Genomic DNA, 27,784 nt, shown 5'->3' with positions numbered 1-27,784 from the left:
TATTTACACTTTGGCATTACACGCGTGGCTTGATTTAGAGTTGACTAAGGGTGTGCTCAGCACACAACGTTTGGGAGCTTCTGGCTTCTAGCTTTTAAGAAAATGCTAGTAAAAAAGAAAAAGTATCGTTCCGCGACAAAAGCGTTTAGCTTTTAGCTAAACAAAACGCTCCAAAATCAAAAGCTACATGGAGTAGCTTTCAACAAAACGCTCCAATATCAAACATTACCCGATAACCGCTAACCGATACCCTCTACTAGCTAGTTTCACCGAATACGCTCTAAGTCAAAGGCCACATCACCTGTTTCACCGGCTAACTTGTTTGAAGGGTCAATAATGGCAAGGGTGACAGACAAATTTCGATTTTGGGGGTACATAAAAGCAAAAAAAACAATAATGGTCTTTTAAAACCTTATGTAAAACGTTGACAAAAACCTTAATATAAGTTTTCTTAAATCCAACAAAAATCAAACATGAGATGTATGTGGTCGTATAATTCGTTTTTCTTTATAGCGTTATAACATACTACTTTTTTTGTTCATATTGTTATATGGTATGTTTTCTAAAATATGAGGTTCTATGAAAGTCGTCTTTATGCGAGTTTTATTGGCTGACATATGACATATTCCATTGGACTTTATACTCTAAATGTCATATTTCGAAACTAACTAGACCGTTGCGATGATTGAGTTCAACAAAAAGTTTTTTGTAAATTATTTTAATACAAAGTATTACCAAAATACAGAATTCTACCAATTTCTCATACGTTTTAACAAATTAATTTTCAATTTCTTACATATTTGTTTTCATACATGAATGTAGGGTTCTAAAAACATTATAAAATCTATTTTTTATATATATATTTGTTTTTCATAAATTAAATATACACGTCTATACATAATTAAGCATAATCCTACTATATAGTTATTTTTCTCCTAATTGTATACACAATTTTTCTATATCATCACATGAAAGTGTTAACCTAGATGTCTACAAAAAGCAATTCATTATATAAATCAATAACCAAACCAAATTACTTAATTGAAAAATTTTCAACTTAATAATATTAAAAATGAACAATACATTCACATTCATAAATCAAACATCAAAAATTAAAAAACCTAACAAATCAAACATCCAAAAACAAAAAACCTCCAAACACATCATATGTATATATACCATTAATTCGAATATCCAAACCCTAATGAGCCACCTTGCATAAAATCTCGCATTGTTGGTCCTTTGGTTTTGTGTACATCATCATACACCTTTGTTCGAGCTCTATCAACCGCTTCAAGTACATCATCCTCCGTCACATACTCACCACCTGATACATGCATACAATAATAAATTACAATTTTGGTCCCCCAAGTATAGCTGATTTTTACAATTTTGGTCCTAAACAGGTTTCTCTTGCATATTTGATCCCTGTTCCAACTCCTCAAGTAACTTTTACTAATTTTATTGCTGATTTTTGCAACTTTGGTCCCAAAAAACAATCATTTTACTTGAAACAGGGACAAAAAACATTACACAAACCTAACTTTTTGGGACCAAATTTGAGAGAATTAGCTACAACTCAGGGACCAAAAATGTAAATATTCTCTCAATACAATGAATCATTTTTGTTAATTTAGATTTTAGATCGAACCTTTTCTAGCAGCAAGAAGAACAGCTTCCCTTGCTATATTTTCAAGATCAGCCCCTACTAACCCATTGGTGAGAGATGCAACAAGCTCACTAATGGCTTCCTTATCGTCTTCCATGGGGACATCTTTTATGTAAAGGGCAAATATGTCTTTTCGCCCCTTCTCATCCGGGGCATCCACCCGGACCTTTCGGGAGAAACGACCCGGTCTCATTAAAGCTGAATCCAATGTTTCCGGGCGGTTTGTGGCGGCTATCACCACCACGTTTGACTCTTTCTCAAATCCATCCATTTCAATCAGAAGCTATAACACAAATAAACCGAGGGCATTTACGTCTTTTTGCAATGACAAGAGATCAACTCCATGTGTGTTATTTTGCGTTTTGACAACAAATACTTTATTTTTCTTTACATATAATGGAAACATACTTACATATTTTAGCCAATAAAAATAAGGGTTAATCTCGTAAAAGACCTTATATTTTTGTGTTTTTTCCGGATTAAACCTCAATTTTATAATTTGCCTGAAAAAGACCTTGTATTTTTTCATTTTTTCCAAAAAAACCCTCAACCTTCTAAATGTTTCCAAATAAACCCTCAACCTTCTAAATGTTTATAAATAAACCCTCAACTTTTGTAGTTTTTCTTGAAAAAAAACCCTCACATTTTACAATTTGTTTTGGAAAAAAATGACTAAAAGGGCTGGATCGAAAAAAATAAAAAATATAAGATCTTTTCCAGACAAAAAACAAATTTGAGGTTTAATCCGGAAAAAACACAATATAAGGTTTTTTACGAGATTAACCCTAAATATAATAGCAACGTACTTATATTTTCTTTACACATAATAGCAATGTACTTTACATATTATAACAATATATGTAGCAAAAAAAAAGTGCAATATCCATATTTTATATTTATAGTGAAATTTAAGTAGGTTGCTATTATGGGTTACATATTTCTATAACCAATAAAAGAAGTACAAGTATGTTAAATTTAATAGAAATTTTTTTTTTGAAGGAAGAGAATAATTATTACCTGATTTAGTGTTTGGTCACGTTCACAATTCAAAGTTGACCCACGTTGACCACCAACAGCATCTATCTCATCAATGAAAATAATGGAAGGTGAATTCTTTCTTGCTTCACGAAAAAGATCTCTAACATGTGCAGCTCCTCTACCAACAAAAACCTCCACCAATTCACTTGCAGAAATCGAAAAAAACGCCACGTCAGCTTCTCCAGCCACAGCACGTGCCAACAATGTCTTCCCTGTCCCTGGTGGGCCCGTTAACAGAACCCCTTTTGGTAGCTTTGCACCAAGTTTCATGTATTTGTTGTCCCCTTTCATGCACAAGATAATCTACAAAAGTAGGTGAGTATTTTCAATAAGCGATAACTCTGTTTCATGAACCCTAAAAGGAACAGAAGTATAATGTATAAGTGTGTTATCATTATCACCTCTAGAAGTTCTGCTTTGGCAGCATCAACACCTTTAACATCATCAAATGTTACAGACTGTTTTGTACTTGGTTTTCTCTTTATTATTTTCCCAAGATCATGTTGAGCATTGAGCTGATAAAAGCTAAGCAACACCATGAGCCAAAACGGGGTTACTTGAAAGAAGACAAACAAGAAATTCTTCATTGATTGAGAGAGAAGTGCACGGTTTGATCCATATGTGATCCCCTTTTCCTTTAGGGTCTTGAGAAGTTCATATTTATCGTCTTCAACGTTTCTTGTAAGATAATGCCATTTGGGTAAAATTGTTTTAGTAGGTTTTTCTTGTAAATCGGTTTGTGGAGACTCGATATTTGGATCATGTAAAGATTTTTTGTTGAAGTATATTTGTCTGGAATTCTCTTCAAACTGAACGCGTATCACACTTCCATCTTGTATGCCACAAATCAAATCAGAATATGGAACATCCATGTAGTGGGAAGGACGCATAAGGCTTGGAAGCTTCATAGAACACATCCCCAAAAAGACACAAAAGGAAGTTCCAACTACAATTGCATAAACCTTATTCCCAAATCTCCTTGGATTTCCATCAGTATTCCTTCTTTTTGATTGTTTCTCTGCAAAGAAAACAAATAGAGTTACAATAAAGTTGATTAATCAACCACACTGAGACCAAATCTACAGGTGTGAAGAAGAAGCAAAAGTTTATGGAAATGGAGATGAATTCAAAGGATATTCAAATTTTGTTACCTTCTGTATCTGCTACTGCATCAGTTCTAGTCCCATGGCATTTAAACTTCACATTCACGATCAAAGTCAGAGATGAAGTTATACAAACAAATCGCAGAATCAAATTGTTAAAAGTATTACAGAAATCACAATGAGAAACTGTAATCCACAAACCTGATTCAAATCGTTCCAGAACAATAACGAATTGGAAATAAAGCAGTCGCTCTCGCTCTTCATGTTGCCGCCAAAACCTGAATTTCCCTGACGGAATAAAATATACACACACAATCGGTACAAAACTGAAAGGGAGAATTGTGCGAAATAAAATTGAAGAACTTGAAGAACTAAACGAATGAAATCAATTACAGATCATTAACCTTAACGAATGCAGAGTTCGGTTTAACAGCATGTCTCAGAGGAAGCGTGAAGGACAAGGCTGGTGTCAGTGGTGTGGTATAGTACCTTTTAGGTCGAGAACTGAACTGTTTTGGCGTAAGGATCATCGATGAGGTATTCGTGACAAGATTCGCCATAGCCATGGGTTCTCCGGTGATCGATAAGAATTTTACGCCCGAAAAAGAAGGTGCAACTGCGTTGTTAATATCCGATCGTCTTCAAGAATATAAAAACAATTCTACTGCATTTGAGGCTAGTTTGCGAAGAAGAGAGTTGGCGGATTCCACAACCAACGCCGGAGAAGTTTCCAGAGAAACGGCGAATTCCCGTTGATGAGGAGGTGCCGCGTTGGGTTTTGGGGTTTAGCTCTTAAAAGAAAATCATTAGAGAAAAAACGAAACAAAGTTGATTTAGGGTGGTTATTAATATTTGGACTATATTACATCTTTGGTCCCTAAGCTTTTGTCAATATAACATCTTTTTTCCAACTATTGTAATTGTTGCAAGTTTAGTCCCTATTTCAAACTAAGTTAACATCTTTGGTCCCTTATTCTAACCCATGTAAAGCTTCATGTGCCTTATACATTAATGCATTTAGGGGTGTTTGAGATTACTTTTTAAGCCTAATAGTTCTTTTTGTAAAAATTCTTTTTGAGTTTAGCTTTTGAGGAATCAAAAACCAAAATTGTTTTTAAAAAGTGTTTTGGTAGTATTTTTTGATTTTTGAATGTGATTTAGTTATAAAAATCCAAAAGTTACAAAAAATCACACTTTATTGACTTTTGAAAACTCATTCTTTTCTTTTTTATAAAAAGTTATTTTGAAAAAAACTTTTACATCTTCCAAACATTTTTATAACTTTTTAGTAAAGTTAAGAAGTAAAAGTCATTTAAAAGGTATTCCCAACCACCTTCTTTACTCATTTTGTCCCATTTCCCTTCTTTTATCTAGATACAAGAAAAATTCATTGTTTGAATATGTATATCTAACATGTCAACTCCTTACCATCACTTATTGCGTAAGTATCTACCTAACATAAGGCATAACAATCCTATGATTCAATTATATTTTCCATAACTAAAGTCTTATGATTCAATCCTAATTCACTTAAACTATGACTTTGATACCAAACTATAACACCTCAAATTTTTTCAAACTTTTTAAATGATATTGTTATAAAATTATTTTTGGTATTGATGCACGTTTAATAAAATAAAAAAAAACAATCCCACAAAACATTTACAATTAAAATTTTTGGGATTTGGGGTTTAGCTCAAAGAAAATCATTAGAGAAAAAACGAAACCACGCTTGATTTAGGGTGGTTATTAATATTTGGACTAAATTACATATTTGGTCCCCTACGCTTTTGTCAATATAGCATCTATTTTCCAACTATTGTAATTGTTGCAAGTTTAGTCCCTATTTCAAACTAAGCTAACATCTTTGGTCCCTTAATCTAACCCATTTAAGACGAAACTGTTAAAAGACTTCATGTGCTTTGTACATGTAAGCATTTTAGTCATTTTGCCCCATTTTCCCTCTTTTATTGCTTTCTAGTTCCCTCTAATCCCCATCATCATGAATTTGTTTCTTTCCCACCACCATGAACCAACTTAATAATTGCAAGAACATTTCATTGTTTGAATCTGTATATTGCTAATATAGTGTGTGTTTGAGGCCTAGAAATTTATATATAAGCTTCCTTTAACAAAACATTACAATGCTCATATAATTTTCTTAAAGAACAAAACATTACAATGCACAAATGAAACTGCACTTTAATTACCACCACCAAATGTATAAATTATTGCCATTTGAGTATAAAGTGTTATCCATATATATACCAAATTTAATTCAAATTTTAAAAAACAAATTAATCCAAACAAAAATCAAATAACAATCCTAAGCAAAACCAAACTCAAATACACATGCTAAAACGGAAAACTTAATTATAATTTACCATTCATCACCACTACCAAAAGTTAAAGAGCATTGCCTACCATACATAAGTTACATAAAACCAAAAAAAAAAAAAAAAAATACACCTACACCAAACAACTATTACCACAAAAAGTGTCTTACATCTCATGATCATGTGTCTTACATCTCAAGATTCTCACCACCTGTAGGGTGTTGAACGGGTAATTTTTTCGGGTTTCGGGTAATTCGGGTTGGGTAATTCGGGTTTTTCATGTTAGAAAAATTACCCGTTACCCTACCCAAACTAAATTCGGGTAATTCGGGTTTGGGTAATTCGGGTATCGGGTCGGGTTTGGATAATTCGGGTATTACCCGAAATATATAATTTTTTTTTTGAATTTCATCTGAAAATAAATTTAATGAAATAAATACGTCGTGCTTTAATAGTCTTGTTTATATAAACAAACGAGACATAAACGAAGTTACTCAAGCTTTGAACATTAAGATTTTTTAGTCAATAATATATAAGATATCAAGTAATTTTTTAACAACTTAATCTAATCTAATAAGATGTTAAAAAAATAAATACCTAAAGATCTTAATTTAAAAGTTTAAAATGATTAAGATAAATGTAGCCATAAGTTTTTTCATGTTTTGAAGTTTCGTCAAGATAATGAGTTTGTTAGTTGCAATAAAAACTATAACCTAGAAAATAGTTAAGTTTTAAAAAACGTGATGATATATAAAAATTACTTTTAATATTGTTAGTGTCTTATTGATATAATAAATATATTTATGTTTTATAATAATCATAGTTAGTTTAAGCGTGATCAAATAACTGTTATATAGTACAAGCTCTACAAAAAAATGATTTTTTAAAATAATTTGGGTAATTCGGGTAATTCGGGTATACCCGAAACCCAAAAAATGTACCCTTTACCCGACCCGAAAAAAATCGGGTAACCCGATTACCCGGAATAATTTACCCAATACCCGATTTACCCGACCCGATTTACCCGATACCCGAAAAAATCGTGTGGGTAATTCGGGTATCGGGTATTTTCGACAGGGTTAACCACCTGCACAAAGGTGGATTCGCACTCCTCAATCTTAATGAATATTCCATCCCACTTCATTTTGTTGGCCCATTGTTTTGTGGGCCCGTAGGAACTTCTTTAGAGAACATGTAATCGATAAGCAATGCGTCCCCTTCCATGCCAATAGAAATATCCAGCCACCTACCAAGCACGAATGTTGGAAAAGAGACACATGTGTCGCTCGATGTTGTAACCTACCAAGAAATAACACTAATGGCATGGCAGGTTGCATGACATGGTCATAAGAGCCTCATACACACTATCATGCTTAAAAGTTTTATGTGACATCATTTCGGAGTACATTCTGAATGGTCTGTTTTGTTCTAAACTATTCTTCATATTCTTGATTGTTCTTAGTATTCCGAAATGTTCTTTGCTGTAACACCTCATATTTTAAACCAAAATTTCCATAAACCAAGTTCTCAACCACATAAATAGTTCAAACAACTATTATTACAAAATATCATAGTTCACAACTATCCGAGTAATAAATTTCCTAGCGACTGTGTACAATCAGACCTTCGCCTTCTCGCTGTCCTCAGAAGTACCTGCCATATATAAATCAACAACTATAAGCACGAAGCTTAGTGAGTTCTTCAAGATGCCACATACAAGACCACATAAAATAAATAACTATGGGTTATCATCAACCATGGAGACTATCATCAGTCCCAATGGGCTAACAGCACGCACTGTGGGTTATTAGCAACCCTAGATACTATCAGCAATCTCAATCACATATAATCAACAATACATAATAAAAGCATCAAGACCCAGCTGGTCATCACAAATACAGTTATTTTACCACACAGGTAAGAATAAGTGAGGAGACTCACCTGATACACAAGACAGGTAAATCTCACACCCGAACTGTTGGATCTAAAATCCGCCTAATCAACAAAATAATTAACCCTAATTAATAATTAAGGCCCAAAACTCAATCCACGAGTCCAAATCCAACAACTAAATCTTTTAAGGGAGAAAATACTATTTTGCTCTTCACATGGTCCAAAACCCTAGATTTGACCAAAGGTCAAAAGTCAAAGAAGTCAACTGCCCAGCGCGTACGATGGGCGCACTCTCCTTTACGTGGGCATACAACGTGATCAAAACCCGTCGAGGGTGGAACCGGCTACGCCCGAGTACAACTGGCGTACTTCGTCTAGCTCTACATTCACCAACTTTTTGCCTTAATAACTTAAGACAACTAGCCCAACCTCATATCTGACCATTTTAAGATGTCTTAACCCATAAAGTCATCGAATTTAAGCCTTTGCATGGCTATAAAAGTCCCAATGCAACAATCTTTAACTTCTATTACACTCTAAACTACTTTACTCATGCATGAGCCAAAGGGAATGATCAAGTAACCTTTTTTATGAATATATATAACCTAGAATACATGCGTGGACAAATACAAGTTCCTGGAGTGCTCCAAACTCATAAAGGTCCAACCTTGGGGACAAAAGTTCATAAAACTTTAACCATGGAGATCTAATGAAAAGCTTGCCAAGGTATATACTTTGTACCTAAAAATGATGCACAAAGAGGAAAAGTTTCTGGATCTACAAGCTTGCTAGCACCCACTCCTTCTTCTCTAACCTCCTTCTTCCATAACAAACACCAAGAACACTCAGAAGGCTTGCAAAACCTCACACAAGCAACACAACTCAGAATTAGGGTTTTGGGAGGGTTTGGTGGCGGATAAGGATAGGCATCATGTTCTTTAAATAGGGAGCAACCCTTAAAATTAGGGCTTAGATTATGGGATAGTATGCCCGACATACCACATGTACACCCATCGTACTAGCTGGTCATCCATGATTCTTATGTTGCTTGAGTATGTTGCGAGTACTATGACGTATGCCATGCGTACGACGAAAATTGCAAGCCTTTTCTTCAAGGGACCAAGCGTGTCACTATTGATAAAGACACAATAAATAATAAAATACCTGGTATCGAGATGTTACAATTCTCCTCTAATAAAGTCAGACTTCGCCCTCAAATTCATTCATAGCAAACAACTCAGAATAGTGTTCACGCATCTCGGACTCGAGTTCCCACGTCCATTCTGAACATCTCTAGTGTTGCCACTGAACATTGACCAGGTTCACTACCTTGTTCCTCAAGGTCTTCACCTTCTGATCCATAATTGCTACAGGCTTCTCGACGTGGTTTAGGCACTCATCGGCCTGAATGTCCTCCAAAGGGATCACAATTGTCACGTCGGCTATATACTTCCACAGCTAGGAAACATGGAAGGTATCATGAATTTGTCTCAACACTTCTCCAATAGCTCCAACCGGTAAGCCACCTTGCCCACATGGGCCAAAACTCGGAAAGGGCCAATGGATATGGGGCCCAGCTGTGACAATAGTCAAATTCGGGTCAAGTCTAAGTCAATCAAAGTCATCAAGTCAAACCAATCAACTCAATTAAACGTGGTATATTAGGGTATGTGGTATGTAAATACTATATACCTCACTATTTTAATGAGAAAACATCACTTGGAAAAATCGTGTGTTTAATTTTCCTTAGCCTTAGTGCTAAACAATGAACAAAAACGAGGAAACAATGTTACATACATCGGGAGTGTGAAAGATCCTAAATCATGGCTTAACGGAGTTCATGGACCTTGCGTTGCGGAGCCCCACACTCACAATTGTCTCACATGAAATCTCTCTCAATCGTTTTCACCCTATCTCTCTCTAAGTATGCCAAATCTCTCCCAAATATCTCTTTGTATGAGAAATCTCTCCAAGAATGTCAAATATCTCACAAATATCTCTTTGTATGAAAAATCTCTTCAAGAATGTCAAATCTCTCCCAAATATCTCTTTGTATGAGAAATACCTCCAAGAATGTCAAATCTCTTCTAAATCTCTCCAAGTATAGGAAATCTTTTCCAAATCTCTCTCAAAAGTTCCCGTAACTTTTCATAGCTTTTCGGGCCATCCCGACTCTTAGCCGGGTCAAAAACGGCTTGAAACGGGGTTAAAACAAGTAAAATTCCCTAAAAGAACCGAAAAACCATTTATAGGGCCGAACCCTTTGGACTGAAAGCAGCAAAGAACCGAAACATTTAAGCAACCGAAACCGAGACATGGAGTTGAGACCTGAGAACCGAGACCAGCAGCCGAGACCGAGTCTCGCTGCCCCATCCGAAACCGAGACCTGTAGCCGAAACCTGAGAACCGAGACCTGGAGCCGAACCCGAGAGCCGAACCCGCCAAGAGCAGAGACCGAGTCTCGCTCTTCCTTCCCCTACTCTCGGTCCTCTTTTCCCTTCTCGGTTCCTTCTTCTACTCTCGGTCCTCTTTCCGCCTCTCGGTCCTCTCTCTTCTCCTCTCGGTCTTCTTCTCTCCTCTCGGTCCCCTTCTTCTAGTTTCGGTTCCGATGACCAGAAGGCCGAACCTCCGGCCAGACTTCGGAATTTTTACATTTTTGGCCCATTTTCAATATTTTTCACATTTTGAGTCCGTTTTTCGTGATTTTAACGCGGGATTTTCTCCAAAAATCATATTTTAACATAATAAACCCTAAATATTCATAATTTAATCATATTTTCATGAAATCCCCATTTAAATAATAAAAATCTTGTGGGTGAATAATTGAGGTAGAGTGTTGACTTTACTTTACCTTATGACACAAGCAACCACCCCCATACCCACTCTATGACCAGCCACACCTTCCCACCTTAACTAGGTCACTTCAATGTCCTTCCCACTCAATTATTAGCCCTTCCCACGTTCATAGAGCTGGAATAACTATCCCCACTCCTCACTTCTTTCATTTTATCTCATTTCACTAAAGATACAACACAACTTTTCTCTCAAACTTTATCTCACTATTCCAAGACTCCAAGGCTCATCTTCAAGCTTTACCCTTACCTTGGTAAGTATAATTCATCCTCCTTGTGATTATTACACTTCATTCTACTCCAATCATTCATTGTTTACACAAAATCCATCACATTAATGTTAGATCTTCGAACCTTCAAGACATTCTCTTAGTGTTCTTGAGTGGAATACTACATATCTCCATCATCCATCTTCTGAAATCACTCAAGGTGAGTTCATACCCCTACGTTTTCATGTTTTCTCAAGTTTTCAGGGGGGGAATACAAGTTAAAACACCAAGAACATAACTAAACTTTTCTAACAGCCTTAATCAGAAAAGTTCAACTCCATTCACAGACTGTTTTGGGGAACTTAAACATTTTTTTTTCAAAACTATACAAGGTGAAAGTATTTTAAGTTCTTACCTTTAAAATGACTACTTGCATATCTCCATATGATTTTTCTACAGTTTATGGTGATTTTTACAAAACTGCCTATCATTTCAAACACCAATCCAAACCAGTCTGTGATTATGGACTTTTTCACCCAAGTTGGAGGTCATTAAAAATCATGAAAAAAATTATGAGTAAACTAGAAACATTTTGGGAACTCTCAGAATTTACGGATTTAGTTTTCAACTTCGTATGATTTTTCTATGACTTTTCTAAAACAGCGCAAAAAGGTTAAAGTTAGTTAACAACATATAAATTTCATAACACATTGTATTATGTTGAACAAAGTGTATAACAATAAGTTCTAAATATTGAATGTGTTTCCTTGTTAGTTTATCATCATAAACTGAAACTTAGTCATTCATGATAAGATTATTTACTCATTTAGAACACGAATATTAAGCTATAATAAGCATAGTTTAATAGATTCATAACACTAATGCATTTTCATAAAAGAGTTCTTATATATTACGAATGTTTTGGATAAACTATAATAGGTATAGTTTATGATTCATCACATAACACACTTGTACAAAAAGGGTAAATTTATACAAAAAGGTTTCACACTCAAGCACACCACACGTAAACTTGTTAACCCAAAATTGTGAGACAATCTTTTTCCGTATGTCCGAGTGCGGGATCTAATTCCTGGTAGTTATAATCAGAGTCTCCTGGAGGGAGAACGTGATAGTTGTGTATAGATCTATATTGGGTTTGACACCCCACACCCTGCTGCTAGCTACAGTGGGACCTACAGGTCTACGGGTGACAAATGTCATTTTAGTTTCGCGATGCCTGAGAAACGTCGTGGCAGGTTCATTCAGTCATAGTATGATTATAGCGACTCACATAGGGAGATAACAATACATAAAGTTTACCGGATTTTTATAATACCTAAATGGGTTTTATGTCGATTTAAAATCACTTTTTATGTCAATAAGTACAAATATTACTGTACACGTTCGATTTTGGTATTTATGAATAGACATCATTTGAAACCACCTCCATATCTTTAAGTATGGCCAATACTTGTTAATTCTCGGTCCTGGGATTTAGGACTACATATACAGAAAGTATTAACAAACATAAGAATTTACGGGAATTTCATTCAATTCAAACACGTTTATGCCAATTTAAACACATATCATTTCCTATTAGGAAGAGAGGTTACTTATACATTTTGGTCTTCGGTTATAAGACTACATTACACAAATTTTAAGGAAAGTATCGGATTTTTCTGAAACAAACGTAACATTTACAAGGGAAAGACTTCTATTAAGTTCGAAAAAAAAACTTATGAACTCACCAACCTTTGTGTTGACACTTTTTCAAACAACTTTTATTCTCAGGTAATCACTAAACAGGTACCAAAGTGCGTTTTGAGGATGGGACGTAAGGCATCAATATATCATGTTTTTGTTAATGTATTGTAATTGATTTGGAAACATGTAAATCATACACTGATGTAACCTTTTCAATTATATATATGTTGGTTGTGTTTGCTTAAATTACTATTGCAATTGTGGTTATGATACTACACATGAAGTCCTCCACCCCTGGACGTTTCCACCATCCTTGGTTTGGGGGTGTGACAGATTGGTATCAGAGCACGGTTTATAGTGAATTAAGTATGTCAAACCACATAAGATATACAAACTATAAACACATTTGGGACTAAAAGTCTCTGATTCTTAAAACATTTTAACGGGTTGTACTTTTAGAAAACGAATATTTCTTGTTTAAAAGTATACCTACATGCATTATATACTCGCGTAGTGTCATAACTAAGGAGGACATAAAGCGAAAGAGGAGGAGTTGAACACTACAAGTATGCCTTTGCATGTGTAATCAGTTCTGGGAAGGATATATCCTGATCAGCTATATCCGTCCGAGAAGTAACTTACACATACTGGGGGATAGTCGTAATGGGCGACAAATCTAATTACCTAACTACACTCTACAAAGAACACGCTAAGAACCAAATATAAACCTTTAAAAATACTATAGGAGTATTTGTACATTGCTATAGCGCCATGTTATTATTATTTTCCGATATTTGCTTCTTTTTTGGAATAGTGTCTAAGGTTGCAACTATATTAGACAAGTATTTGACCCGATTGTGCATGGTCCTTTTAGGTTGCCTTCACCATAGCAACTTGGTAGGATGATTTATTATGAGAGAATAGATATTATTAATATATTATGATAATAATATAATGAATAATAATATTGTTATTTGATTAATATAAGTCAAAGATTAAATAGTATTAATTTGGTGACTTAAAGAGATTAATTAAATAAGAGGGTATAAACTGTCAATTGTTTGATAGTTATACTTTAGGCTGTAAATCCTTAAATGATATGGGTTGGACGAATTCTAGGGCTTGGGATAGCCTCAAATTCGTCCATGGATTATCTATGGAAAGGATTAGGATTACTTAGAGTCTAAGTTATCCAATTAGGGTTTAAGGGTGAAACCCTAGGAGCCTTACAAGTATAAATAGACCCCTTGGGATAGGGAAATCGACACCTCCTCTACAACAAGGATACCCTGGTCGATTTCCTCCTCTCTTCTCTCTCTCAAATCATTCTCTTTGCTTGTTGGTGTTTGTAAGCCATTAGAGGAGTGACAATTGTGACTCTAAAGCTCCAAGAACAAGAAGATCAAACAAGTGTTTCAAGGTATGCTTCTAACTCTGGTTTTGTATTGTTCTTATACCTAATTAGCCATTAGGAGTCTTGGACTCAATGCATGTTTAATTAGAGAAACCTAGATCCAAGCATTAGGGTTTGTATGCGCACATAAGAATGTTCTTATGTACAAAACCCATCAGTGGTATCAGAGCCTAGATTGGTTTCTATTAAATTGATGCTTAATTGTTTGAATGTTAACTACAAAATTCGAATTTTGTGTTTCTGAGTCATGGACTCGGCGAGTCCAGTTTGGGTACTCGGCGAGTCCGAGCGTCAAGAAGAGCCAAAAACGGGATTTTTTCATATTTATCTTATGGAAACTTACCTTAATCATATTAGATCAACCCAAATCCGATTTTATGATATATATGACTATATTTTTGATCTAATTGAAGATATTTATCAATTAATAAAATATTTAATTTCCTTATATGATAATTATTAATTATTTTGATTAAATTGGTAAATTGTTTTTTCAAGAAATCAAATATGGATAATTATGTGATTAATTGTTAATTTGAATTATTTGTTATTTGATCCTTTATGTTTTAAATGTTTAAAAACTTGCCCTCAAGTTTTGAAATTTGTATTTTGTGATTAATAGTTTAATTTAGACAATTTAAATTTCAAACCCTAGAATTGTACAAGTTTAAAATCCAATCCTATACTAATATAATATTACAAGATTAATATCTATATATGTATAACTTAAATGCTAGTCTTACCGTTAGTAGGCCTCATTCACGAAGCCGGTTTATAAGGTGGGTATAAGGTTGCGGCCTATAAAATGGCGCTTAATGGGTGTACACTCACACCCACCGCTTGCTTGATCGGTGGAGGGTCATTAGCCGAACGGGTATGATAGGGCAACCTCATCCTCTCATTAAAAGTATAATAAGAAATACAAAGTAACTACATGTTTTCTTAAAATTTACTAATCTTAGTTACTTTAGGAAAAGTGAATTGATGCAATCCCATGAAATTACACTTTGCACCTTGCTAAGAAGTTAGTGGAGCGTGTATGGTTTACCGGCACATTAATTGGTTCTAAGAGAAGGTGGCAAAGGGTGATTCATTGTTTATCATAGTTCGATGGAGCGTGTGACATCCCCAAAATCTCGGCCAGAAAAGACCGATTTTCATTTATGCTTTTAAATATTTTCAGAGTAAATTCTTTTGATTTGAAAGAGTTGCGGAATTTGTTCCCCAAAACAAAACATGATAAAACAATGTTTACCAAAGCATTTCATAAAAGAAATGTATTTTTCATTATATAATCAAAACTCGGGGTGTCATGTTCCGATACAGACCAATAAGCATAAACGAATACATTACAAGTCATATAACAAATATAAACATATGTAGACTTGTAAACAAAACAACTTGATGGTTCATCCATCTTACGCTCTTGCGCCACTTCCTGTAATACAAATAAAACTGAGTGGGTCAGGCTTGGGAGCCTGGTGAGCATATAGGGTTTTCAACCCACAATAAATAATTAAATTAATTTTTATCAACCAACAATAACCCAGTTACCCATTCCCGTTATTCTCACTTTACGTCCCTAAAATAACTAACACAAGGGACCTAATCTAAGAATATTTTCATCGGGGTGACAACACATGCTGCGGGGTTTCCTCAGCAATATAAGTCAAATAAGGCAACCATGAGGGGGATGGAATACAGCGAATGAACACCCAAGTTCATTAACACCTACAGGTTATGAGCCTGCTAGCGTTCTACTGGACTGTCTAGAAAAGTCCGTGGTCGTCATCTAAATTCCGCTAGATGACTGGATCAAACAACAACGAGGCCTCTCATCTGTTTATTACGCACCAACTATCTACCCATGTTCTACCCAACATATTAGTAGATAAAAACATACATTTTTATACATATTTTCAAAACCTGTATAGCATGCTTGATCAATAAATTTTCCATATAACAGATGAGGCACACACACATAACACGTATTTCATATAGAAATAATCATATCTGTAAGATAGAAGAAAGTGAATATACATTCACACACATAACAACAAAGTATACACATAACACGTATGTCGTATAAAATACTTCATAGTTATACGTTATGAGAAAGTAACAACGCATTCACACGTATAAACGGCAATAAACGTAATACCCTCGAACCATACTTGTATTATTATTGCGTTTATGAAAGGTAGTATACACTCACTTGATCAGAAGATGATCGGACAGCACTACGACTCGCAAAAGTAATAATCCTCCGCAGATCTGGAAGATCTCTACGAAAATCGAACTTCTCGCGGGCAGAGCTTCGGCTCGGAAACCGCACTTCTCGGGATCTTCGGGATCTCGGGACTCGGGAATATTACTGGGGCTTCGGGATGGCTTCGGGGGTAAAAACGCAGAGCTTCGGCACAAAAACGAGAGGAAATTAGCAATGGAACCCGGAACCCTCGCATCCTATTTATAGGAGGCTGGAAGCTTCTCGTACGCGGGGCGTACTCGAGTACGCGGCGCGTACCTCGGATCAGAGCTGTGACTCGTCTTCGGATAATGCTTCCGAATTTTCAATTAAAAATAAATACAAATTAATTAATAAACTTCGGAAATTCATATCTTCTTCATATGAACTCCGTTTTCGACGTTCTTTATATCCACGGAAAGGTGAGACTACGCTCTACAACTTTCGTTTAGACTCCGTCGGCTAATTTTGAATTTATTTTTATTATTTATTTTTAATAGGCCGGGACAGAAATTTTCGTTATAAATTCATAACTTCTTCGTTTGACGTCCATTCTCGCCTAACTTTTTATCGCTTTGATACTAACAACGAGATCTTCAATTCTCGTTTAGATCACTAAGGCTAAATATCGCTTTAACGTAAATTTCACTTTTTACGTTATTCAGCGTTGCCGGTTCTGTCGTGAAACTTCGACAGGTCATAACTTCCTCGTTATAACTCGGATTTCAGCATTCTTTATATCTTCGGTAACCTTGTTTCAACTACTACAACATTATCTAAAGATATCAAGTTTATTTTACACTTAAATTTTGACGCTTATTTTTATTCTTAATTAATCAAACCACATAATTAAGCAATTAAGCACAAATCACATAATACTCAAATAATACAATCTTATTATTTCAAAACGGGTTACAAAGGTTAACCTAGACCATTATATTGCTAAAAATGGCAAGCCTGGAAACACAGGCGTTACAGAGCGTGTGTGGTTTACCGGCACATCAAATAGGTGATCGTTACAATGAAGGTACCGTGTGAATTTGCATGGTAATTCACACCCGCTTCGTGATCCTCGGTATCCCAGTCACACACAAGAGGAGCATATCGAGATTTAAACATGCCATTGAAAAGTTTCAATGAATCTCATCCGAACCTAGGAATTCTCAATACATTTAGGACTTAAAGTTATGTTTTTCATGGTGGAGAATTAGTGAATCGTCATTCACTTACGTTCAAATTCTTTGCATGTTAGATTACGACATCCCTTTTCTAATGTGTAAATATTGTTGTTGGATCCTAGCCCTAATTTTTCTTATTGGGTGATAATTAGGGATTCACATTCTAATCAATCTTTGTCCTTTCTATTGTAGATGTCGAACGCTAACAACGCTGCTGCGATTTCATTCACTTTGATGAGCTTTTGTCAAAAGGTCACCTTTGATGGAACGAACTTTAGTGAATGGATAAGATACATTCGCACGATTGCTCGCTATGAGGATAAGGAGTATGTCCTCGATGAGAGGCTCGAGAAAATCAACCCCGAAATCGCTACTCCCGCCAAAATGACTTCTTTCGAAACTCACGAGCGTGATGCAACGAAAGTACGTTGCATCATGATCGCAACTATGAACCCCGAATTCCAAAAGTCCTACGAGGACATGTATCCGTACGAAATGCACCAAGACTTATTGGAGAGATACCATCAAAACGCGAGACAAGAGCGTTATGAGATTTTCACTAACATGATTTCCGCTAAGATGGGTCATGGAGAGTCTCTTACCGTGCACCTGCAAAAGATGCAAAGGTATGTCGACCACCTTCGCAAGTCAAACGTTGACTTTGGGGAAGACTTGGCGATCGACATGGTGCTTCACTCTTTGCCTCCAAGCTACAATCAATTTAGGATGACCTATCACATGAACAAAGAAGAGGTCACCCTAAGCAAACTCCAAGGTCTCTTGAGGGTCGCTGAGAGCAACTTCAAGGAGAAGTCTGTTGCACCAACTCCTAATCCGCCCGCCGCTCCTGTCTTGGTAATTGGACAAGGAAAGGGAAAGAAGAGGAAGGCTTCATCTAAGAACTATTGCAAGGTGAAAGCCCGAGATGGTGCCTCTTCTAGTGGGACCAAAGTTGATCCCGCTAAGCCATGCCCTAACCCGAAGGAGGCAGAGTGCCACCACTGCCACAAGATAGGACATTGGAAGAGAAGCTGCCCGGAGTACCTGCAAGCCATCAAGGAAGGAAAGATCAAGCCATCTTTCGCAGGTATATACATAATTAAATCTAACGATTCATCTCATGATATTTCTTGGGTTCTTGACACCGGTTGTGGTTACCACATTTGTTCTAATGTGCAAGGACTAAGAAGAAATAGAGACGTGGAGCATGGAAGAATAAATCTAATCATGGGGAACAGAAGATCGTCGCCTGTGACCAAGATTGGAGTGTATTCTTTAGTGCTTAGGAATGGTTTATCTTTAGATTTGAACAATTGTTGCTATTCGCCAGAAATGGCTAGAAACATCATTTCATTTCATGGTTTGTTTAGACAAGGTTTTAGATTTTATTTTAATAATGAGAATGGTTCTATTTTAGCTTATTTGAATGGTGTTTTTTACTTTGAAGCTATACCATGTAATGGAATTTATGAAACTTTTATGATTGTTGATAACTTAGGAAATGATGTTTTATGCATGGATTCTTCCAATAGTATGGATAAAGCATCCTTATGGCATTGTCGTCTTGGACACGTCAATAAGAAACGCATAGCCCAACTCCAAGAGGATGGAGTGTTGGAGTCATTCGACCTTAGGGAAGATGACACATGCGAGTCTTGTTTACTTGGAAAGATGACTAAGTCACCCTTCGCTGGTACGTGCGAAAGGGGTGAGTGTCTATTGGACCTCATACATACCGATGTGTGTGGACCGTTTAGATCTACCACGAAGGATGGAAACCGCTTCTACGTGACTTTTACCGATGACTATAGTAGATATGGGTATATCTACTTAATCAAGCAAAAGTCAGAAACTTTTGAAAAGTTCAAAGAGTTCAAAAATGAAGTGGAGAATCAATTGGGCAGGAAGATCAAGATGCTTTGATCCGATCGAGGAGGAGAATACCTAAGTCTTGAATTCCACGATTATCTCAAAGTGTGTGGAATAGTTTCACAATTGACGCCACCTAGGACACCACAATTGAATGGTGTGGTAGAAAGGTGTAATCGAACCTTGTTGGACATGGTTCGCTATATGATGAGTCGTGCTTCGCTATCTATCTCTTTTTGGGGGTATGCCTTAGAGACTGCCGTCCATATCCTTAACCGAGTCCCTACTAAGAAGGTTGCCAAAACACCTCACGAGATGTGGACGGGGAAAGCTCCTTCGTTAGCACATATCAAGGTTTGGGGTTGCGAGTCTTTCGTAAGACAAGATACTCACGACAAGCTCGAACCTCGTAGTGAGTGATGTATTTTCATCGGCTACCCGCAGAAATCATTTGGATATATCTTCTATAGACCGAAGGATAATGTTGTATTTGTTGCAAGGAGAGGAGTTTTCCGAGAACGAGAACTCATAAGCCAAGGAGACAGTGGGAGGCAAATCGATCTTGAAGAGATTCAAGAGTCGATAGATGAAGGAACCTCTACCGCTGGCGCTCAACCCGAGGAGGAAAGTCCGGTTGAACCGATTGATGTATCATTACCTCTTAGACATTCCGAAAGAGTTAGAGTTCAACACCAGTTGTATGGTTTTCATATTACTACCGAAGGGGACACGTATATTAGTGATAGTACACTAATAAACCTTGATGAACCTAATAGCTATAAGGAAGCCATGGCAGGCCTGGAGTCTGCAAAGTGGAAAGAGGCAATGGATAGTGAGATCCAATCCATGTATGATAACCAAGTTTTGAATTTGGTTGATAATGTGCCTGGACGTAAGACCGTTGGGTGCAAATGGATCTTCAAGAAGAAGACCGACGTGGATGGAAAGGTACACACGTATAAAGCGCGATTGGTTGCGAAGGGCTTTACTCAAACTCCCAGAGTTAACCATGAAGAGACCTTCTCACCAGTTGCGAAGATAAAATCTATTAGAGTGATGCTAGCTATTGCCGCATTTCATGATTATGAGATTTGGCAAATGGATGTCAAGACCGCTTTCCTTAACGGGAAGTTGGCTGAGGATGTTTACATGGCTCAGCCAGAGGGGTTTGTGGATTCGAAGCATCCAAATAGAGTGTGTAAGCTTGAGAAGTCCATTTATGGACTGAAGCAAGCATCTCGCAGATGGAATCTTTGCTTCGATGAGAAAGTCAAAGAGTTTGGATTTGTACGAAGCGAAGATGAATCGTGTGTATATGTCAAAGCCAGTGGGAGTGTAGTAAGCTTCCTCGTTCTATATGTCGATGAAATATTACTCATAGGAAATGACATCCCGACTCTGCAGGAGGTTACGTCCTGGCTCGGGAAGTGTTTCGCTATGAAGGACCTCGGAGAGGCTTCCTATATTTTGGGAATAAGGATAGTAAGAGAAAGAAGTAAGAGACTAATAGGACTTAGTCAGAACACTTACTTAGAGAAGGTACTAAAACGTTTTAGTATGGAAAACTCGAAGAAGGGAGAATTACCGATACAAAGTAATGCCAAGTTGAGTAAGACTCAAAGTCCGAGTACCGAAGTCGAGATAGCTGAAATGAGCCGAGTTCCATACGCTTCCGCAGTTGGCTCAATCATGTACACTATGACTTGTACTCGCCCTGATGTAGCCTTTGCTTTGAGCATGGTTAGTAGATATCAAGGGAACCCTGGCAGAGCCCATTGGATTGTGGTGAAGAATATCCTTAAGTACCTTCGGAGGACGAAGGAATGGTTCTTAGTCCTTGGAGGGAGTGATGACTTGAAGGTGCGAGGGTATAGTGACGCCAGCTTTCAGACCGACAGGAACAACTACCGTTCGCAGTCGGGCTGGATCTTTACCCTGAATGGAGGAGCAGTAACTTGGAAAAGTTCCAAGCAGGAAACCGTAGCTGATTCAACGTGCGGATCAGAGTACATCGCAACGAGCGAAGCGTCGAAGGAGGCAATATGGTTGAAGAACTTCATTGGTGATCTTGGAATTGTACCTGCCATAAAGGAGCCCATGGAGATTTTCTGTGATAATGAAGGAGCGGTTGCCTTGACCAAGGAACCAAGATATCATGGTAGATCACAACATATTGACAGAAAATATCTCTTTATTAGACTGAGCAGGGTTAAGCATTTGCAGCATGCTAGGAGTATTGGGCTGAAGGATGATATTAGCATAGATTAGATAGTATTAGAAACGTATAATAGATAAATGTAATTAACATTTGATGATTAAATAAAGGAGTTTTATTTATAAATAATGTTACTGTCTTATGTTAATTGTTTAACTATTGTTTCACTTTGCATGTTTTGACTTCCAGAAAAATTGAGTTTATTAAGAATAATCGAATTATTCAAATTGTCCACAATCGTTCATATGTTGGAAGTAGATATGAATGAAGATTGTCATGAATAGGTGTGTAGAGTGTCTAAATGGTTTTAGACATAACAAAAGATTGCTGCAACGTTCATGAGTGCTTATGAACTAGTTTTGAGCATTGGAACAAACCCGCACTTGCTGGAATCACCTTATGGAATGTGATAAAAAGGGGTGATCGCAAGACGATAATATCATATAGTCTTAAAACCTAGATATATGGTTTGTTATTTGCTAATTGATTGTACATTGATAATGCGAAAACGCATTGGTAACTCGATGTTATAAAATGCATTGTTGTGTATAGTTGATTAATGAATAAGTAAATGCATATAAGTCGAAGTTTATTTGTAACTTTTATCCTAAGAAGGAAAAAGCGATATGTCGGCCGCTCGATGATTTGATTTGACTTATTTGCCGGGCCTGGTCAGAACTAAATTGACGTGTTCGATTAAGTTCTATGTCGAATAAATCGGAGATCGAGAAACCAAATGCTAGACTAATCATTCCATAGAATTGTCAGCATGATATCTAACAAAGGACTGTACGATCCCTTATCTGAAGGACAAGATTGATTAGATCAGAGTTTGACAGCGTCTTTGAGAGCTATGATTGTAAATCGGATTGTGCTTGTGCATATAGTTACTAGACTTATCCAAGTGGGAGACTGTTGGAATAGTGTCTAAGGCTGCAACTATATTAGGCAAGTATTTGACCCAATTGTGCATGGTCCTTTTGGGTTGCCTTCACCATAGCAACTTGGTAGGATGATTTATTATGAGAGAATAGATATTATTAATATATTATGAGAATAATATAATAAATAATAATATTGTTATTTGATTAATATAAGTCAAAGATTAATTAGTATTAATTTGGTGACTTAAAGAGATTAATTAAATAGGAGGGTATAAACTGTCAATTGTTTGATAGTTATACTTTAGGCTGTAAATCCTTAAATGATATGGGTTGGACGAATTCTAGGGCTTGGGATAGGCTCAAATTCGTCCATGGCTTATCTATGGAAAGGATTAGGATTACTTAGAGTCTAAGTTATCCAATTAGGGTTTAAGGGTGAAACCCTAGGAGCCTTACAAGTATAAATAGACCCCTTGGGATAGGGAAATCGGCACCTCCTCTACAACAAGGATACCCTGGCCGATTTCCTCCTCTCTTCTCTCTCTTAATTCATTCTCTTTGCTTGTTGGTGTTTGTAATCCATTAGAGGAGTGACAATTGTGACTCTAAAGCTCCAAGAACAAGAAGTTCAAACAAGTGTTTCAAGGTATGCTTCTAAATCTGGTTTTGTATTGTTCTTATACCTAATTAGCCATTAGGAGTCTTGGATTCAATGCATGTTTAATTAGAGAAACCTAGATCCAAGCATTAGGGTTTGTATGCGCACATAGGAATGTTCTTATGTACAAAACCCATCATTCTTAACCCCCCCCGCCCCGTTTCTCATGCAGACAACATGGCAGGATTTCACATACCCGGGGACCCGTACTTTCCCAATCAGGGAAACGCGGGATGGATCGATGAAGAGCTCGAGCAACAAATCAAAGAGGATCCCGAAGAGGAACCCGAGGAGGAAGACAAACAAGTAGAAGAAGAGGAAGACGAAGAACAAGAAGAAGAGGAGGAAGACGAAGAAGAAGAAGAGGAAGACGATGATATAGTCATGGTTGGGAACGAAAATGGAGGAACAACCGGAAGTATTCAACCCTCCTTACATCTCGAGGGTACCCGCACACCGCTTTGGATACAACGGACCTGAGCCCCCTTGGGTAACGACGATCGAAAGGTGGAGCCGACAACAACGCTAGCGGTCACCATATGGCGACCAACGAGGTTATTATGAACTCATCCATGGTGGACCGGCTGATAGAGCCCTCCCCGTCATGACTCAACGAATAGCAAGTATGGATGATTGTGGTAGGACGATGACCGATCAGGTCAGGGAGCTAAGTGCCATCGTAGAGTCTACCACTGCTCGCACCAGAGATCTGGAACGAGACTCCCACTATAGAGACCAACTCATTCAGGACCTTCTCGCTGCTCGATCAGAAGCAAAGGAGTATGAGGAAAGATACATGGCACTCGAAGAGAGAATGGTCGCAGCCGAACGGAGATTGGCAAAACTACAGTGCGCATCGATATCATCCTAGGCTCCGTCAGGGAAGGATCATCGTGATTAGAACTCGTTACTATTCTTACATCTTTGTAGTAAAAGTTTATAAGTACGCATTGGTGCTACTCTTTTGTATGTCGGTTGACCCGCGACTAAGTGATCACACTAGTTAAGGGATTTTTGTAATGTCAAAACCTTATCTTTTATTTTCATGTAGTGTAGACCCTTGTGAGGTCAAAATTTCTCAAAACAATATGTACTAACAAGTTATCAATAGATTTGGCATGTATTTTGCTTTCTAGGATGTTGTCATAAGCAAACACATAACCCTGCTTGGGTCAACACTAGGAAATTCATATGTTTAAATTGCATAACCTTTCCAATGAATTACCTACTAAAGTAATAAACTTGGGTCGAAATACAATTGAAATGAAACAAGTAACACTCGACTCGTTATTACTATTGAAGTCTTATCGACTGATCATTTCTTTTATAATGACAGAACCATGCCACCAAGGAAAAGACCAAGACCTTCCGGCATCATAGCACCGCCCCCTCCGCCACCACCTCCGCAGTTTGATCCTGCGATGTTTCAGGCTGCAGTGACAGCAGCCGTGGCGGCAGCAATGTCGGAAATGGGAACAAATGGTTCTGGCGGTTTTGGATCCGGAGCTACCAATTCAGTTCATGGGGACAACACGGGGCGTACAAAGGAGTGATCTTACAAGGACTTCACGAATGGCAAGCCCGACCCTTTCAATGGAAGCGGGGGCGTCATCACACTGGTGCAATGGTTCGAAAGGACCGAGGCAGTTTTCGAAATCTGTGCTTGTCCCGAAGCGAGCAAGGTCAAGTATGCAGCATTCACTTTCACCGGAAAAGCTCTTACTTGGTGGAATGGCCGAGTTAAAACACTTACTCCTGCAGTGGCTAACTCTATAAGTTGGGAGGATTTGAAAGCTTTGATATTAAAGGAGTATTGCCCGAGGGGCGAAATACAAAAACTTGAAGAGGAACTTTGGAACCTCAGGATGTCAGGCACTGATCTTGAAACTTATACTGCCCGTTTTAATGACCTAGCACTCCTTTGTCCAACAATGGTCACTCCAGAGGAGAAAAAGGTGGAGTGATACCTCTGGGGGCTGTCATCCCAGATTCAAGATAGTGTATTGGTCTCGAAACCCACTACCTTTGAGAGTGTCAGGGAATTGGCACAACAACTTATAGATCACAAGGCTAGCCGTGGTACCGTGATATCCACCACCGACCGAACAAAAGGAGGGAACAACAAGAGGAAGTTCTGGAACAATAAAAAGAAACAACCGACGCAGGACCCCACCAAGAAGCAACAGACTGTTGCCATCCGTATTGCCACCACTGCTACCTCTTCGACACAACCAAAGCAATATACAAGTAGTCCCCCTAGGTGCAACAAGTGCAGCTACCACCATAATGGCGCTTGTCGGGAAATGCACTGCAAAAATTGTGACAGAAAAGGGCACACTGCTCGTTTCTGTAAAGCACCAGCACGACCGGTCAACCAAGCTGCCAATGCAGGGGCAAGCCAAACCTACTATGGATATGGTGAAACATGACACTTCAGGAGGAACTGCCCAAAGGCACAAGCCCCTAATGTTGGGGGTATAGGAAGAGTCCTAACTTTAGGGCATGGAGAAGCAGTCAAGGACCCCTCGGTGGTTACTGGTATGTTCCTCCTCAATAACTCTTATGCATGCGTACTTTTCGATAGTGGGGTAGAAGGAAGTTTCGTAAGTCACCAATTCAAACATATACTTAAGCAAAATTCCCAGCCATTAAAAGATTCTTACGTCGTAGAAATGGCAAATGGAAAGGTTGAGCGCGCTAGCGATATTTACATAGGGTGTACTCTCACTCTAGGCAACCATTGGTTCAAAATTGATCTAATGCCGGTCACCATAAAAGTTTCGACATAATCATTGATATGGATTGGTTAAGCCCTCATCCTGCCGACATTTTATGTTACGAAAGGGTCATTCGCCTTAATCTGCCGAATGGCAACATCCTCACCATTTATGGCAACAAACCTAGTGTGAACCTCCAAATCATCTCTTGTGTTAAAACCCAAAAGTACCTCCGAAAGCAATACCATGCATTCTTAGCCCACATCGTAGACAAGAAACAAGAGGTGAAGGACATCAAAGAAATTCCAGAAGTATGCAACTTCCCTGACGTATTCCCAGACGACCTGCCAGGTGTACCACTCGCACGACAAGTCGAATTCCGAATCGACTTAATTCCTGGAGCTACCCCCGTTGCCAAAGCCCCATACCGCCTAGCACCGACAGAGATGCAAGAACTGTCCAGCCAGTTGAACGAACTGTTTAGCAAAGGGTTCATCAGACCTAGCTTTTCACCCTGGGGAGCACCAGTCCTATTTATGAAAAAGAAGGATGGATCCTTTCGCATGTGCATCGATTATAGGGAGCTGAACAGACTTACCATCAAAAATCGATATCCCCTACCCCGAATCAACGACCTTTTTTACCAACTTCAGGGAGCGAGCTACTTTTTAAAAATCGACTTGAGGTCGGGTTACCATCAATTACGGGTTCAAGAAGAAGATATCCCAAAGACGGCATTCAGAACTCGCTATGGACACTACGAATTTGTAGTGATGCCATTCGGATTAACAAATGCGCCTGCCGTGTTCATGGATTTGATGAACCGAGTGTGTCGACCCTTCATAGCTAAGTTCGTGATCTTGTTCATCGACAATATTTTGGTCTATTCGAGAAGCGAAGAAGAGCACAGTCAACACCTACGACTAATATTGGAGACGCTAAGATCCGAGAAGCTTTACGCCAAGTTTTCAAAGTGTGAATTTTGGCTCCGAGAAGTAGGATTCGTTGGCCACATGGTAAGCAAGGAAGGAATACATGTGGATCCCTCAAAGATCAAGGCAATTGAAGATTGGTCAGCACCTACAATGCCAACAGAAATCCGACAATTTTTAGGACTCGCAGGCTACTACTGAAGATTCATATAGAACTTCTCCAAGATTGCTAAACCCCTCACCACCCTGACTCAGAAAGGCGTGGTGTTGAAATGGGAAGATAAACAAGAAGCCGCCTTCCAGACACTGAAGCAAGGTCTATGCAGCGCACCAATCTTGTCTCTTCCGGAAGGAACTGATGACTTCGTGGTATATTGTGATGCTTCAAATCAAGGCCTCAGATGCGTGCTTATGCAGAGAGGGAAAGTCATCGCTTACGCATCAAGGCAACTTAAGACCCACGAAGTTAACTATACCACCCACGACCTTGAATTAGGAGCGGTAGTGTTCGCCTTGAAGATCAGGAGATACTACCTCTACGACACAAAGTGCACCATCTTCACCGATCACAAAAGTCTTCAACATATCCTCAATCAAAAAGAGCTCAACATGCGACAAAAAAGATGGGTAGAGCTACTAAACGATTATGAGTGCGAAATCCGTTATCATCTGGGTAAGGCTAATGTTGTAGCCGATGCCCTGAGTAGAATAGAATACTCGGGTCACCGAGTGAAGTCACTAACGATGACAATCCATTTGCACCTGTTCACACAAATCAAGGAAGCTCAACATGAAGCCTTGAAACCTGAAAACGTGACAGGTGAGGCATTGAGAAGGATGGATAAAAACCTCGAGGTCAAGGAGG

General features: G+C 38.0%; 1 protein-coding gene across 1 annotated transcript; it reads right to left on the bottom strand.

Moving 5' to 3' along the window:
• Positions 1-1,037: 1,037 nt before the first annotated feature.
• LOC145044049 (putative inactive ATP-dependent zinc metalloprotease FTSHI 3, chloroplastic) lies at positions 1,038-4,622 on the bottom strand. Its single transcript, XM_078992854.1, has 7 exons — positions 4,215-4,622; positions 4,012-4,098; positions 3,859-3,904; positions 3,109-3,725; positions 2,687-3,010; positions 1,652-1,952; positions 1,038-1,327 (listed from the first exon to the last, which is right to left on the bottom strand). Exons 1-7 carry the CDS (start codon positions 4,374-4,376, stop codon positions 1,182-1,184), a joined length of 1,683 nt encoding a protein of 560 aa, XP_078848980.1. The 5' UTR covers positions 4,377-4,622; the 3' UTR covers positions 1,038-1,181.
• Positions 4,623-27,784: the final 23,162 nt, after the last annotated feature.

The sequence above is a fragment of the Lactuca saligna genome, chromosome 4, assembly GCF_052625555.1.
Source record: "Lactuca saligna cultivar CGN05327 chromosome 4, ASM5262555v1, whole genome shotgun sequence".
NCBI lineage: Eukaryota > Viridiplantae > Streptophyta > Magnoliopsida > Asterales > Asteraceae > Lactuca > Lactuca saligna.
Note: the sequence above shows the minus strand (reverse complement) of the source record. Positions and strands in the feature narration are given on the sequence as shown.

Coding starts and splice junctions, on each gene's coding strand:
- LOC145044049 (XM_078992854.1), bottom strand. CDS start 4,376: ATGGCTATGGCGAATCTTGTCACGAATACCTCATCGATGATCCTTACG. Junction 4,099..4,214: donor CGAACTCTGCATTCGTTAAG/GTTAATGATCTG, acceptor TTATTCCGTCAG/GGAAATTCAGGTTTTGGCGG. Junction 3,905..4,011: donor TCTGGAACGATTTGAATCAG/GTTTGTGGATTA, acceptor GTGAATGTGAAG/TTTAAATGCCATGGGACTAG.